This window comes from Vitis riparia, chromosome 9, assembly GCF_004353265.1.
Source record: "Vitis riparia cultivar Riparia Gloire de Montpellier isolate 1030 chromosome 9, EGFV_Vit.rip_1.0, whole genome shotgun sequence".
Taxonomy (NCBI): Eukaryota; Viridiplantae; Streptophyta; class Magnoliopsida; order Vitales; family Vitaceae; genus Vitis; species Vitis riparia.
In genome coordinates, this window is record NC_048439.1 from 21,601,156 (window position 1) to 21,614,357 (window position 13,202).

A 13,202-nucleotide genomic window follows, 5' to 3' on the forward strand; every position below is an offset into this window, starting at 1 on the left:
TGTAGTTATGGGTTATGTATTCAATTTTGGGTAGAAGGAAAAGACTAACCAAGCAAGTGCTACATATAATCTAAAGCATTCCCAACCCCTGGAAGCTTAAGGGATGGATCATATTAATAGTGTGTGTGACAGTGATTCTTGAAAGTGTTTTTAACGTTTATAGTACTTGAAAAATGAAATCTTAAAGTGTTAGAAATGTTAGAAACACTTCCTAGAATAACTGTCAAATGCACTCTAAATAAGTTAGCTTAAGAGTGATGCAAAAAATGGGTATGTTGTATAAGAACACACATATTTTCTTTTTGTCTTTCACCTTCAAAAAGTTATGATCTACTTATTTGCTTGGAAACAAAAATACTTTTTTTCCCCCAATTATAAATATTAGCCATTTTTCATCAAAATTAACTAGAATTATATAGACCCCAAAAGGGCAAAAAATGTCATAGATTTAGGTTAATAAAGAAATATAGTTGGGACAAACAATTAAAACATCTTACATTGGATGATCATCATATCCTACTCAAATTTTATAAGGTAGTGGAAACATAACTAATAATTATATTTTTCAAAGAGAATCTAAAATTTTGAAATTGGAAATTTATTCTATTCATTTTTAATATTTTTTGGGGTCTACTATATTATCCACAAAGGGAAAACATACACTATTTATCTTAATAAAGGCCCCTTTTATATCAAGAAATTTCTCTTTGAATGACTTAAAAGAGAAACCTTGTCTTTTATTACAACTATAATGAAATTCACTTCCAAAGCCTACAATTATACATAGAGCATATAACGATCTACAAACAAAATTTATCACCTTCGCAGGTGATCTTTGGCACAGGTTGCTCTTCCTCTCAACAACCATTTGACAATTTTATCCACAAAATCAAAGTAGGCCTCACACCAAGATTTTCTTGTTGCCAAAACAAAATATGGAATTAAAATACCCATTGCAAATCCCAAGCCAACACTCAAGTAAAACCATTGATCAATGTAGCCACCATCATTTTTGTCCTCAATAGCACTACGCTTTTTATCTAGATCTTCATCTTGGCATTTTGTGACTAGTGGAGCTCCACAAAGATTAGGGTTTCCAACAAAGCCTGACTCAGTGAAGGTTGTCATTTGCCCTATAAAGGGGATCTTACCAGAGAAATTGTTATTTGATAGATTCAAATAACTTAAGAATGTCAATGAAGCCATACTTGAAGGAAGGGTGCCAGAAAGCTTATTATTTGACAAATCAAGAGATAACAACTGCTTCAGCATTGAAATGCTTTCAGGAATTTGGCCAATGATGTGATTCCTCGATAAGTTCAAAACTAGCAAACCAAACAATTTTGTTATTTCTTGGGGAAACTCTCCACTTAAATTATTGTCGGATAGGTCTATGCTTACAACAAGAAAAAGAGTCCTGGTGTATTCAAGACTTTGGCCTTTCATATTCACAACCAATCGTTCTTCATACCAAGAGTTGCTCCCATTGCCATGCAAAGGATATATATTCTTATTATTCTCTTGAGCCATGGCTTTAAGCTCAACAAAAGTGATTGGAATTTCACCCATTAGACTGTTTTGTGCAAGGTCTAAGACACGTAGGGAGCTTAAATTTGAAAGCTGTGGGGGAAGTCTTCCAAAAAATACATTTGACCTCAAGTTGAGTATTACAAGATTTTGAAAGTAGTTCCAATCCATGAAGGAACCTTACCCAATAGTTGGTTATAACTGAGATCAAGGAGTTCCAATCTTGATAAATTTTGGAAAGATGAGGGAGCCCTCCTGAAAGCTTGTTGTCATTCAGGTGCAGTGATTCGAGCCATTGTAACTGGCCCAATGACTTTGGTATCGTCCCAGATAAATGGTTATTTCCAAGGTCTAGAACAATTAGGCTAGAGCAATTATTTATGGTATAAGGAATGCTTCCAGTCAAATTATTCCTTGAAAAATCAATGACTTGAAGAGAGGTGATGTGTCCTATGGAATCTGGGATGGTCCCTGTTAGTTGATTTTTTGAAAGGAAAAGGTAATCAAGTTTAACATAGATTCACCTATGCTCAGTGGGATAGGGCCAGAAAATTTATTGTAGGAGAAATCTAGTAAATAGACTCCTTTGGTGGAAAATTTTAATGAATTTGGTAGCTGACCTTGTAACTGATTGTGAGAAAGTTTTAAGTATGACAGGTTAAAGAAATATTCCAAAACCACTTGGGTATGAAACCTGAGATGCTAGCATTTGACAAATCCAAAAAAAAGACCTCCTTTTGAGTCTTAAGCCAATTTGGGAATGAAGGGCCTAAATTGCATGAAGCCATACTCAGATTAGTGACTTGGAATGGGGGGACCCAAGTGGAACTAACATTTAAAACAAGACCTGAATTTCCGTTTATCCACAACTCCTTCAACTTACTTAACTTTGAAAAATGTTCTTCAGAAAGAATTCCAGTCATGCGATTCAAAGAAACATCCAATTTAACCAATTCAGAAAGTTGTCCAAAACTAACCGGGAGACTCCCATTCAGTTCATTCGATCCAAGCCACATCTCTCTCAGATTTTTGAATGTCCCAAAAGAAGCAGGAATAGGGCCTTGAAGCTTGTTGCTAGATAAATCGAGAAATGTAAGTTTTTCCAAATGACTCAACCATTCGGGAATTGTACCTGCAATCATCATCAAGAGTATTAAAATAGTTTCATTTATTTATATATTTATTTTATGAAAAATAAGAAATTTTAGGAGAAAGGAATTTTCAGAAAAAAAAAAAAAAAAAAAAAGGTATAATAAATCGAATGAGTGGAGAAAAGATAATTTAAAATATTTTTTTTAAAACTAAGTGTTTACATGGAATCAATATATATATGATTACCAAAAGAAAATTTTAATTTATTTCGTAGCTAACCTTGTAACTGATTGTTAGAAAGACTTAACAACCACATATTCAAAGAAGTATTCCAAAACCAATTTGGTATGGAACCTGAGATGCTAGCATTTGACAAATCCAGAAAGAAGACCTCCTTTTGAGACCAAAGCCAAGTCGGGAATAAAGGGCCTAAATTGCATGAAGCCATACTTAGTTTAGTGATTTGGAATGGGGGGACCCAAGTGGAACTAACATTCAAAACGAGACCTGAATTTCCGTTTATCCACAACTCCTTCAACTTACGTAACTTTGAAAAATGTTCTTCAGAAAGAATTCCAGTCATGCGATTCCCAGAAACATCCAAGAGAACCAATTCAGAAAGTCGTCCAAAACTAACTGGGAGACTCCCATTCAGTTCATTCCCTCCAAGCCGCATCTCATTCAGATTTTTGAATGTTCCAAAAGAAGTAGGAATAGGGCCTTGAAGCTTGTTGCAAGATACATCGAGATGTGCAAGTTTTTCCAACTGACTCAACGATTCAGGAATTGTACCTGCAATCATCATCAAGAGTACTAAAATAATTTCATTTATTTATTTATTTATTTTATGAAAAATAAGAAATTTCAGGAGAAAGGAATTTTTAGAAAAGGTATAATAAATCAAATGAGTGGAGAAAATATAATTTAAAATAGTTTTTAAAAACAAGTGTTTACATGGAATCAATATATACACGACTACCATAAGAAAATTTTAATGAATTTGGTAGCTGACCTTGTAATTGATTCTGAGAAAGGCTTAAGTCCTGCAGATTCAAAGAAATATTCCAAAACCACTTGGGTATGAAACCTGAGATGCTAGCATTTGACAAATCCAGAAGGGAGACCTCCTTTTGAGACCTAAGCCAAGTCGGGAATAAAGGCCTAAATTGCATGAAGCCATACTTAGTTTAGTGATTTGGAATTGGGGGACCCAAGTGGAACTAACATTCAAAACGAGACCTGAATTTCCGTTTATCCACAACTCCTTCAACTTACTTAACTTTGAAAAATGTTCTTCAGAAAGAATTCCAGTCATGCGATTCCCAGAAACATCCAAGAGAACCAATTCAGAAAGTTGTCCAAAACTAACTGGGAGACTCCCATTCAGTTCATTCCCTCCAAGCCGCATCTCATTCAGATTTTTGAATGTCCCAAAAGAAGCAGGGATAGGGCCTTGAAGCTTGTTATCGGATAGATCCAAATATGTAAGTTTTTCCAGCTGACTCAACCGTTCTGGCAATCGGCCCACTAATTGATTCGAGGACAAGTCCAAATACCCCAGTTCTGGTAAAGGACCTTCAGAACTGCAGTTTTTATCTCTTCGAGAAACTCATAGAAACTTCCTGCAATCATCAAAATTTGATTTTGAAAAAATATTTGTAAAAATTATTATAAAAAAACTCAAAAATTGATTCTGAAAAAATATTTTAAAAAGGTTTACAAGAAACAAAATACATTATAATATTTGTAAAACTATTATTAAAAACTCAAAAAATGATTTTAGAAAACTACTTTAAAATTTGTTTACAACCAAAACCTAGATTTTGTAGTGTAATCTTTCAAATACATCAAAAGCCCTAAAAAGTGCCCTTTATTGGTCAATTGTGCAATGAATTTATGACAAATCATGCATCATCAGGAGTAAAAAATAATTTAATTTAAAATAATTTTCAAAAAAAAAAAAAGAGAGAGTTTATGAGAAAATAATTTGATGAGTGGTGAGAAGATAATTGACGTTGCTTTGATGGTTTAATGATAAAAGTAAGAGATTATTAGAAAGTCAGAATAATTTAATGCAAAATATTTTTTAAAAACAAATGTTAAACTGTAGAACCAGTTCATTATTTTGATGTATCAAAATCAATAAGCAATAATAATTTTTCTAAGCCAAAAACATACTAAGAAATTTATTGTTTGCCAAATTCAGAAATTCTATCTTCTTCCAGCTTCCGCTTAATAGTTGAGAGCAACTACCTGTGAGATTTTTGTTCCAAGATAGATCCAAGTGCTGCAAGTTAGGTAGTTCCCCAAGGCCAGGTGAAATCTGCCCATATAACTTATTAAAGCTTACATCAATGTATACAAGGCTGCTAAGGTTTAGAAGCCATATTGGGAACTTTGACCGGAAAGAGTTGCCACTGATGCTTATGACAGATAGTGAAGTAAAATTGATAGAGTTTAGAGATGAAATTGAACTAGAGAGCCCACAATCTTCTAGGTGCAACTCTGTTAAAAATGAAAGCTTGTTGAATACCTCCATCCAATGAGATCCTACCATTGATAGGTTGACATAGTTCAACTTGAGATGCCTTAAGGAAACAAGATTACTCATCCATTCAAGGTCCTTAACAAATAACTGAGATTCAATGGAAGAAAGATCAAGAAATTGCAAATTAGAAAGGTTTCCCAAGGTTGGAGGAATTGCACCTCTGAATCCACAATTTGATAAGTTTAGATATTGTAAATTTTTCAAAGATCCAAAGAATTTGGGAATTGGGATATGCTCAAATGAGTTGCCACTCAAATCTAAAGATCTCAAAGATTTGAGTTCTATCAAAGAAGGTCGGATCTCCCCGCTTAAGTTCATTGAGCTCCAATTTTCATATGCCTCTTCAAGATAATATGGGTTATGAAGATCGATTGAAATAACAACTCTTGTGTTATTTTCACAACCAATTCCCTCCCATTGACAACAATTGCCTCCTATCCATGATGAAAGCCGATTGTTAGAAGAATCTTTGAGACCATTTTTGAAGTCAAGAAGAGCTTCTCGATCAGCTTTTAAGCAATTTGCCTCAAGGGTTTCACCCTTGCAAGCAAGATCTCTTGTTATTAAACATAGAATGACAAAAAGGAAACCAAGAATTGAAATTTTCTCCATCCAAGAACACCTATAAAAACAAGTAATTAATATTAAGTTCCAATAGAAGAATCAAAATAGTGATGAAATTTGATAAGTAATCAAAACTTCAAGTTATTGGATATTAAATAACACATATTTTAATCAATCATAAGTTTAATAAGATTAAAACATGTCAAATGGATGGCATACTTGAACACATATCCATATCAAACATGGTATGATGATTGTTGCTTATCAAAACTATAGAAATCACCCACAAGAGAAGCTTAGAAGCATTAGGCAGAGGAAAACACTAGAGACAACTTGGCATTATTGGTAAAGTAAAACAAGACTAGTCATCCATTCAAGATCATTAACATATAAATCATAGGATTCAAAATTAACAAATAAATCAAAAGATTCATGGCTAGAAAGATCAAGAAATTTCAAATTAGAGAGGTTTCCCAAGCTAGGAGGAATTGCACCACTAAACCCACAATTTGATAGGTTTAGATATTCTAAATTCTTTAACTATCCAAAGAATTTAGGAATTGAAATATGCTCAAATAAGTTCCCACTCAAATCTAAATATCTCAAGGATTTGAGTTCTATCAATGAAGGCCTAATCTCTCCACTCAAGTTCATAGAAGTTTCATTCTCATATGCTTCATCAGGAGAATGTGGGTTATGAAGATCAACTGAAATAACAACTCCTATTTTATTTTCACAATCAATTCCCTCCCATTGACAACAATCGAGCCCTCTCCATGATGAAATCTGGTTGTTAGAACCTTTGAGACCATTTTTGAAGTGCGTAAGATCATCTTTATCATTTTTTAAGCAATTTCCCAAAATGGTCTCACCTTAACAAGTAAGTTCTCTTTTTATTAAATATAGAATGGTCGAGAATTGAAATTTTCTCCATCTAGGAACACCTGTAGAAACAAGTAAAATTAAGTTCCAACACAACAAGAAAAATAGTGACAAAATTCAATTAGTAATGGAAACAAGACATTAGACAATTAATAACATATTTAATTTAACTAGTCATTTGTTTAATAAGATTAAAAATTCCCAAGTAAACAACATATTTGAATACATGTCAAAGAAAATATAATTGAAATCATCCCAACAAATATCAAATATGCTTTGATGATTGCTATTGATCAAAACATTCCAACTATAGAAATCACCTACAAAAAAAAAAAAAAAACTTGAAGCATTAGATAGCGAGAAACACTGTAGATAACTTGGCATTATAAGTGGAGTAGGATCTTACCAATTTTTTATTTTTTCTTTCTGGGGAAGTCATTCCTTTGGATGCAGAGACATATATAGAAGATAATTCAACTAGAAACCATGTGGATGATAGTGATAGACTCCTTTCCTTTCTTTTTAGCAATATTTTTAAAAATAGACTAGACCAACCAATTGAACCGATTCAATTGTTGACCAATTCACTTTCCAATTCAGGTGACCTTTTCCAACCATTTTGGGCTTAAAACGGTGGGAAACCAATTACTACTACTTGATTATGATCAAAATGTGTATATGAAGTAATTTTTCTAAAAAGTTTTTGCCAAGAAAAAATATTTAAGTGATGTTTGTTTTTTTAACTTAATATAAAATGCAATTTAATTTCGAACTTCAACTATTTGTTTTAATTTTTTTTTCCAACTTTTAACTTATTTATCAATATTTTTAATTAAATAGAAAAAACTAAAATATGTAACTTTTTACTTAATTTAAAAAGTTAACTGATTCATACTTTTAACCCCTCCGACCTAACTCACATTGTGAAAAAATAATTAAATTAATACTTAATACTTTTAAGTTGTATTTAAAATTAAGCTAAATTAAGTTCTATTTATATGTAACTAAAAAAACTCCATCTTAATCTATTAGCTCTTAATTTTTAAAAAAAATAAAAATACTTAATCTATCATGTTGAACCAAACTTTAACTTTGCATGATGTCAATAATAATAATAATAATAATATGCACATATAAATGATAGTCATTACCTCTATGAATTGGGTCATGGAAAAATCTTCCTCAAAATATCACAATCTTCATGTTGTCTTATCAATATGTATACAAGTAAAACCAATAAGTTTATAAGTAATGTTTCACAATCTTATAAAAAATTAAGGGAAAAAAATAAAATAATCAATAACACATCAAAAAACAATTTTAGCATACCACCCCAAAATAAATAAAATCTCTTAAAAATTTGAAAATTTCTATTATAAGGTTATTATTTCGGATAGAATGACCATGCCCATCAAAGTTGGGTTTGCACTAATCCAATCCAATAAATCAAATCAACTATTTAAAGTAATCCAAAAATTGTGGCCACTTTTTAAAGGCACTTTCGTCATGTCATGTCAAGGGAAATTTAAGGACATTATTTTCCTCATTCATTTATTCAAGGTTTATGCCGTGTCTACCAAGGTGGCCATTTTTTCTTCAATCATTTTTCATATATTTTCTTTCCTATCTTGCTACCTTATCAAGAAAATTTTGCATTAGCTTGACTTTGACTCCATGTTTGGGTCGTCTAGATTAGGGCCCTATAATTGTCTATGACTTGTCAATTGCATTTTAAATTTTACAGGACTTCGATGAATATTTGCAAATAATAGATATTTTATATATTTTAATTTTTGTTGAAAATAATTTTTTTTTGGTAAAAAGAATTTTACACTACCAATTCATTTCCTCACATGGAAGTGCTGGGAATTTTAAAATTACCTAATCCATTTGGTGCTTTTACAAAGTATATGAACTAGTTGTGCTTCGATGAATCAATTGCTTTAGATTAATTAATTTTCAACCAACTGAATTATACATTTAGATATAAGGTAATTTGGGTAAGTAACATTTAATAACTTCATAATTTCTTTATTTAAATCTTATAAAATATTTGAGAAGAAAATAAAAAAGTTACAAATTAAAACCACAATGAAAAATAATAAAAAAAAATAAACAATAAGAAAAAAACACATAAAACACTATTGATGTAGTTTGCCCTAAAGCCTACATTCACAAATGAAGATTAAAAAAAAACTTCCAATATTGTTTAAGAAGATTATAATCCTATAACTCTTAAATCCTAAAGTCTAAACTAATTATACCAAGAAAAATGATTATTTCTTATTTGTTAAAATGTCTTCTCATATTTTCTTGATTGGAATATTTAATATACGGAACTAATTATCTAATTATTAGAGATACATAATATTTGTAGAGATATTACTACTAATTTTCCTTATTCTATAAAAGGAATCTAATTATAATCACATGATATGAATTTATGAAATATTTTATATAAAGTGGTGAGGAATATATGTGGTAGACAGAGATATGAGAAAGAGTGAGAGATACTTGGTGGAGTTATAGAGGGCTCATTAGGGTGTAGATGTGAGAAAGAGTAAAGAATATTTGGTGGAGTAAAATGACTCATGGTTCAAGGTGGGGAAATAAAGCGTAGGGAAACTTGAGATGTTTTGACACCCAATAGTTGTATTTCTATTCTCTGTACTCTTTTACATGACATAGTAGAATGTTATTTCACATCTATTAAGGTAGGCATGGTTGGTCGAACCTTTGTGTGTGGTTTGCTTTATGTTTATATTTTTCTTTAACAAATCTATATTGAAGTTGTTGTTGGCCCAATAAGTGATATCAAAGCTTCCGATGACATAACAAATATTTGTTGGGAAAATTGAAACACCTAAATACAAAAAGAAAAAAAAAGTGAAATAAAAAAAAGACAAAATATTTACCTAGTTCAAGATAATCGCCTACATCCATGGGAAAGAAAGATCAAATTAATTAATAAACTTTACACACTTCAAACTCTCTCGACCTTTCTTTATCCAAAACTCATACAACTTTTGACTATCTCTATTCACTCCTTGCTCACTTTTTCCTTCTATCTTAAAATAATATATACAACCACATATCTATAAAGTCCTAATCTTGATCAAGCTTAAAAGGGTATTTTACCCAAATTCAAACTTTGCAAATATTAAATTTTCTCAAAATAAATATAACTAAATAAATTGAGTCTATATATATTAAAAGCCTTTTTTTTCTTCTAAACCCAAGAGACCAAGTCCCCCGAAAGGAGTAGATATCATTTTATTGAATTTTCATGGACCAAACATAACTTGCTTGTACAGGAAGGTAGAAAATTTATGACAATGAAGAATTTTCCACATTTCCTTTCATTGAATTCCACATCCATAACAAATGAAGACATTTTTGTCATGTCATGCCAAGGTAAATTTAAGGATATTATTTTCTTCATTCATTTATTCAAGGTTTATGCCGTGTCTACCAAGGTGACCATTTTTTTCTTCAATTTTCTGTCATGTCCTGCTACCTTATCAAGAAAATTTTGCATTAGCATGACTTTGACTCTATGTTTGGGTCATCTGGATTGGGGCCTTGTAATCGCCTGTGACTCAAAAAATACAAAAATAAAGACTTAGAAACTCATGTCAACAAATTTTAACAAACCACTCCATAATATATGAAATTTCTTAAAAATTGTATTTTTGTAATAATAGTTCTAAGCTTTTTTCCCCTTTATTTTAAGAAACATTTGAAAGTGTCAATTGCATTTTAAATTTTGCAGGACTTTGATGAGTATTTGTAAATAATAGATATTTTATATATTTTAATTTTTATTGAAAATAAATTTATTTTGGTAAAAGGAATTTTACACTAATAATTCATTTCCTCACATGGAAGTGCTAGAAAAAAGTTAAAAATTACCTAATCCATATGGTGCTTTTACAAAGTATATATGATTTAGTTGTACTTCAATGAATCAATTGCTTTGGATTAATTAATTTCCAACCAACTGAATTATACATTTAGATATAATGTAATTTGGGTAACTAACATTTAATAGCTTCATAATTTCTTTATTTAAATCTTATAAATTATACATATATATATATATATATATATAACTTATTATAAACAAGTTGGAAGCATATGCTCATTCAAGCCTTCATTTTTCCTTTTTGATTTGCTATAAAGTTGATTTTTTTTCCTAAAGAATTAAATATTTTAGAAAATTTTGAAAAGAAATAAAAGAAGTTATAAATTAAAACCACAATAAAAAATAATAAGAAAAATAAAATAATAAAAAACAAAAACAAAAAACACGTAAAACATGTAAAACACGAGTTATGTAGTTTGCCCTAAAGCCTACATTCACAAACTTATCAAAGATAAAAACGAACTTTTACTATTATTTAAAAAGATTATAATCCTATAACTCTTAAATCCTAAAGTCCAAATTAATTATACCTAGAAAAATGATTCTTTCTTATTCGCTAAAATGTCTTCTCATATTTTCTTGATTATATTGGAATATTTAATATAAGAAATTAATTATCTAATTATTAGAGATACCTAAGATTTTTTTTTTTTTAATTTGCAAGAAAAAACCCACAATATTATGCTATAAATGTAAAAATCAACAATAATAAATCATATTAAAAGCCTCACTACATCCCTAATAGCAATTTTTGAAATTATTTTAAAATATATACAAAATCGAATTTCCAATAGCATCAACAAACTTGTAAATATTTCTCACTCCTACCTTCTTAGTTGTGGTCTACCTTTGTCACCATGTCAAGTCAAAATCATGTTGAATTTTTAGCCAAACAGAAAAAGACTTGAGCCACTATCTTCACTTAAACATCAAGTTTTAATGGAGAAAGATGAATTATGGGCTACGGAACATATTTCTTCATCTTGATGAGTTGTAGGTCATGAACCAAGTTGCTTGAAAAGGACGGTAGAGGACTAAAATATTTCCTCACAAGAGCCCTATAATATTATATCTTGATGACTTCCAACAAGTCAATACCACTTTCCCCACAAGAAGTCTTCAATGGGTCGAAATTCAAAATAAATGATTCATCTAATGTGATGGAAATAGGAATAATTTGCATGCATTTCTTTTACTTTATTTATTTGGCATATCATAACTCAAACTGTTTTTTTTTTTTTTATCAACTTACTGTTGCATTATTTATTTAGTTTATCTTATACAAATATATACACTAAATAATAATAATTTCGTAAATAAAAAAGTCACCACCCAAAATATAAAAAAAATTAATGTTTATTTCTAATTTATTTTTAATTTATATTATCAAAATTGCTAAGCTTTGGACAATTTGATTAAATTACAAAGTCAAAAATTTATTGAAAAAAGCTAATTACAAAAAATATTAAAAATAAATTCCAAGGGATGCAAAGACAAATAAAAAAAAGAAAAAAAAAACGAGGACTTTTCCTAAATTGTCGAAATCCAAAACTCAAATCTCAATTTTTTGCATCAAATATTAACAAAAGTTAGTTTTTATTACTTATTAATGTGAAACTTGATTAATATATTGTAAAAATAAAAAGAAAAATAGTTGTTAAAGTAAATTTGTAAAAGTATATTGAAAATAAAACAAACTCTCTCTTCAGTACTCCTACTTCATCTAAATTCTTGAAACCCCTGGGTTCTCTATGATCTTTGCAAATATAAAGCTAATCATCTCTCTGAATCTATGGCAGACAAAGACTTTAACTAAACAGTTCAACTCCCCATTTATACTATGCAATTTTATTTGCTTATGTTCTGAAGGGTGATATTTGGTTATTGAGTTTTTTTTTGTTTGGTGGATAAGAAAACACAGGAAAACGAAAAAGGGAAACTGGAGTTTTAGATTGTGGGCCTAATGCTTCCTCCATTGCCCATGAATTTAAGGACCATTAAAGAATCAAATTTATGTAAATCAGGTGTAACTGTTGGTTAAAAAAGATGGCATTGCCTACTATACAATGACTCCTTTAAACAAGTCTCACATCAAGCATCTTCTCGAGGTATGCTTTTAGAATACATTTAACGTATTTTTAGTTGTTTTTGTACAATGTTACGAGCATTGATTAGAAAGAGGAAACGAAATTTTTACATTGTATGTAAGTGTCCAATACTTCTATGAAAAATACTTTTTCTTTATTTTTATATTTTTTCTTTAACACATCTACATTGAAGTTGTTGTTGGCCCAATAAGTGCTATCAAAGCTTCCGATGACATAACAAGTATTTGTTGGAAAAATTGAAACACCTAAATACAATAAGAAAAAAAAAAGTGAAAATAAAAAAAGATAAAATATTTACCTAGTTCAAGATAATCGCCTACATCCATGGGAAAGAAATATCAAATTTATTAATAAACTGTACACACTTCAAACTCTCTTGGCCTTTCTTTACTCAAAACTCATACACCTTTTGATTATCTCCATTCACTCCTTGCTCACTTTTTCCTTCTATCTTAAAATAATATATAAAACCTCATATCTATAAAGTCCTAATCTTGATCAAACTTAAAAGGGTAATTTACTCAAATACAAACTCTACAAATATTAAATTTCCTCA

The 13,202-nt window shown here is 30.0% G+C and overlaps 1 protein-coding gene and 1 pseudogene across 1 annotated transcript; both read right to left on the minus strand.

The window, feature by feature from the left end:
• Window positions 1-685: 685 nt before the first annotated feature.
• LOC117921697 lies at window positions 686-3,891 on the minus strand (annotated as a pseudogene).
• A 134-nt stretch (window positions 3,892-4,025) lies between these two features.
• On the minus strand, window positions 4,026-6,913 carry LOC117921698 (receptor-like protein EIX1). The gene is made up of 3 exons (XM_034839657.1): window positions 6,604-6,913; window positions 4,873-5,789; window positions 4,026-4,241 (listed from the first exon to the last, which is right to left on the minus strand). The coding sequence occupies exons 1-3, from the start codon at window positions 6,663-6,665 to the stop codon at window positions 4,147-4,149; spliced, it is 1,074 nt and encodes a 357-aa protein (XP_034695548.1). The 5' UTR covers window positions 6,666-6,913; the 3' UTR covers window positions 4,026-4,146.
• Between the last annotated feature and the right edge of the window lie 6,289 nt (window positions 6,914-13,202).

Bases quoted from the DNA above. Each gene is read 5' to 3' on its own strand.
- LOC117921698 (XM_034839657.1), bottom strand. From the start codon at position 6,665: ATGGAGAAAATTTCAATTCTCGACCATTCTATATTTAATAAAAAGAGA. The intron at 5,790-6,603 runs GTGAGACCATTT...TTGTTTTTATAG, and splicing joins AAGAGAACTTACTTGTTAAG to GTGTTCTTGGATGGAGAAAA. The intron at 4,242-4,872 runs GTAGTTGCTCTC...TGATGATTGCAG, and splicing joins TTGGAACAAAAATCTCACAG to GAAGTTTCTATGAGTTTCTC.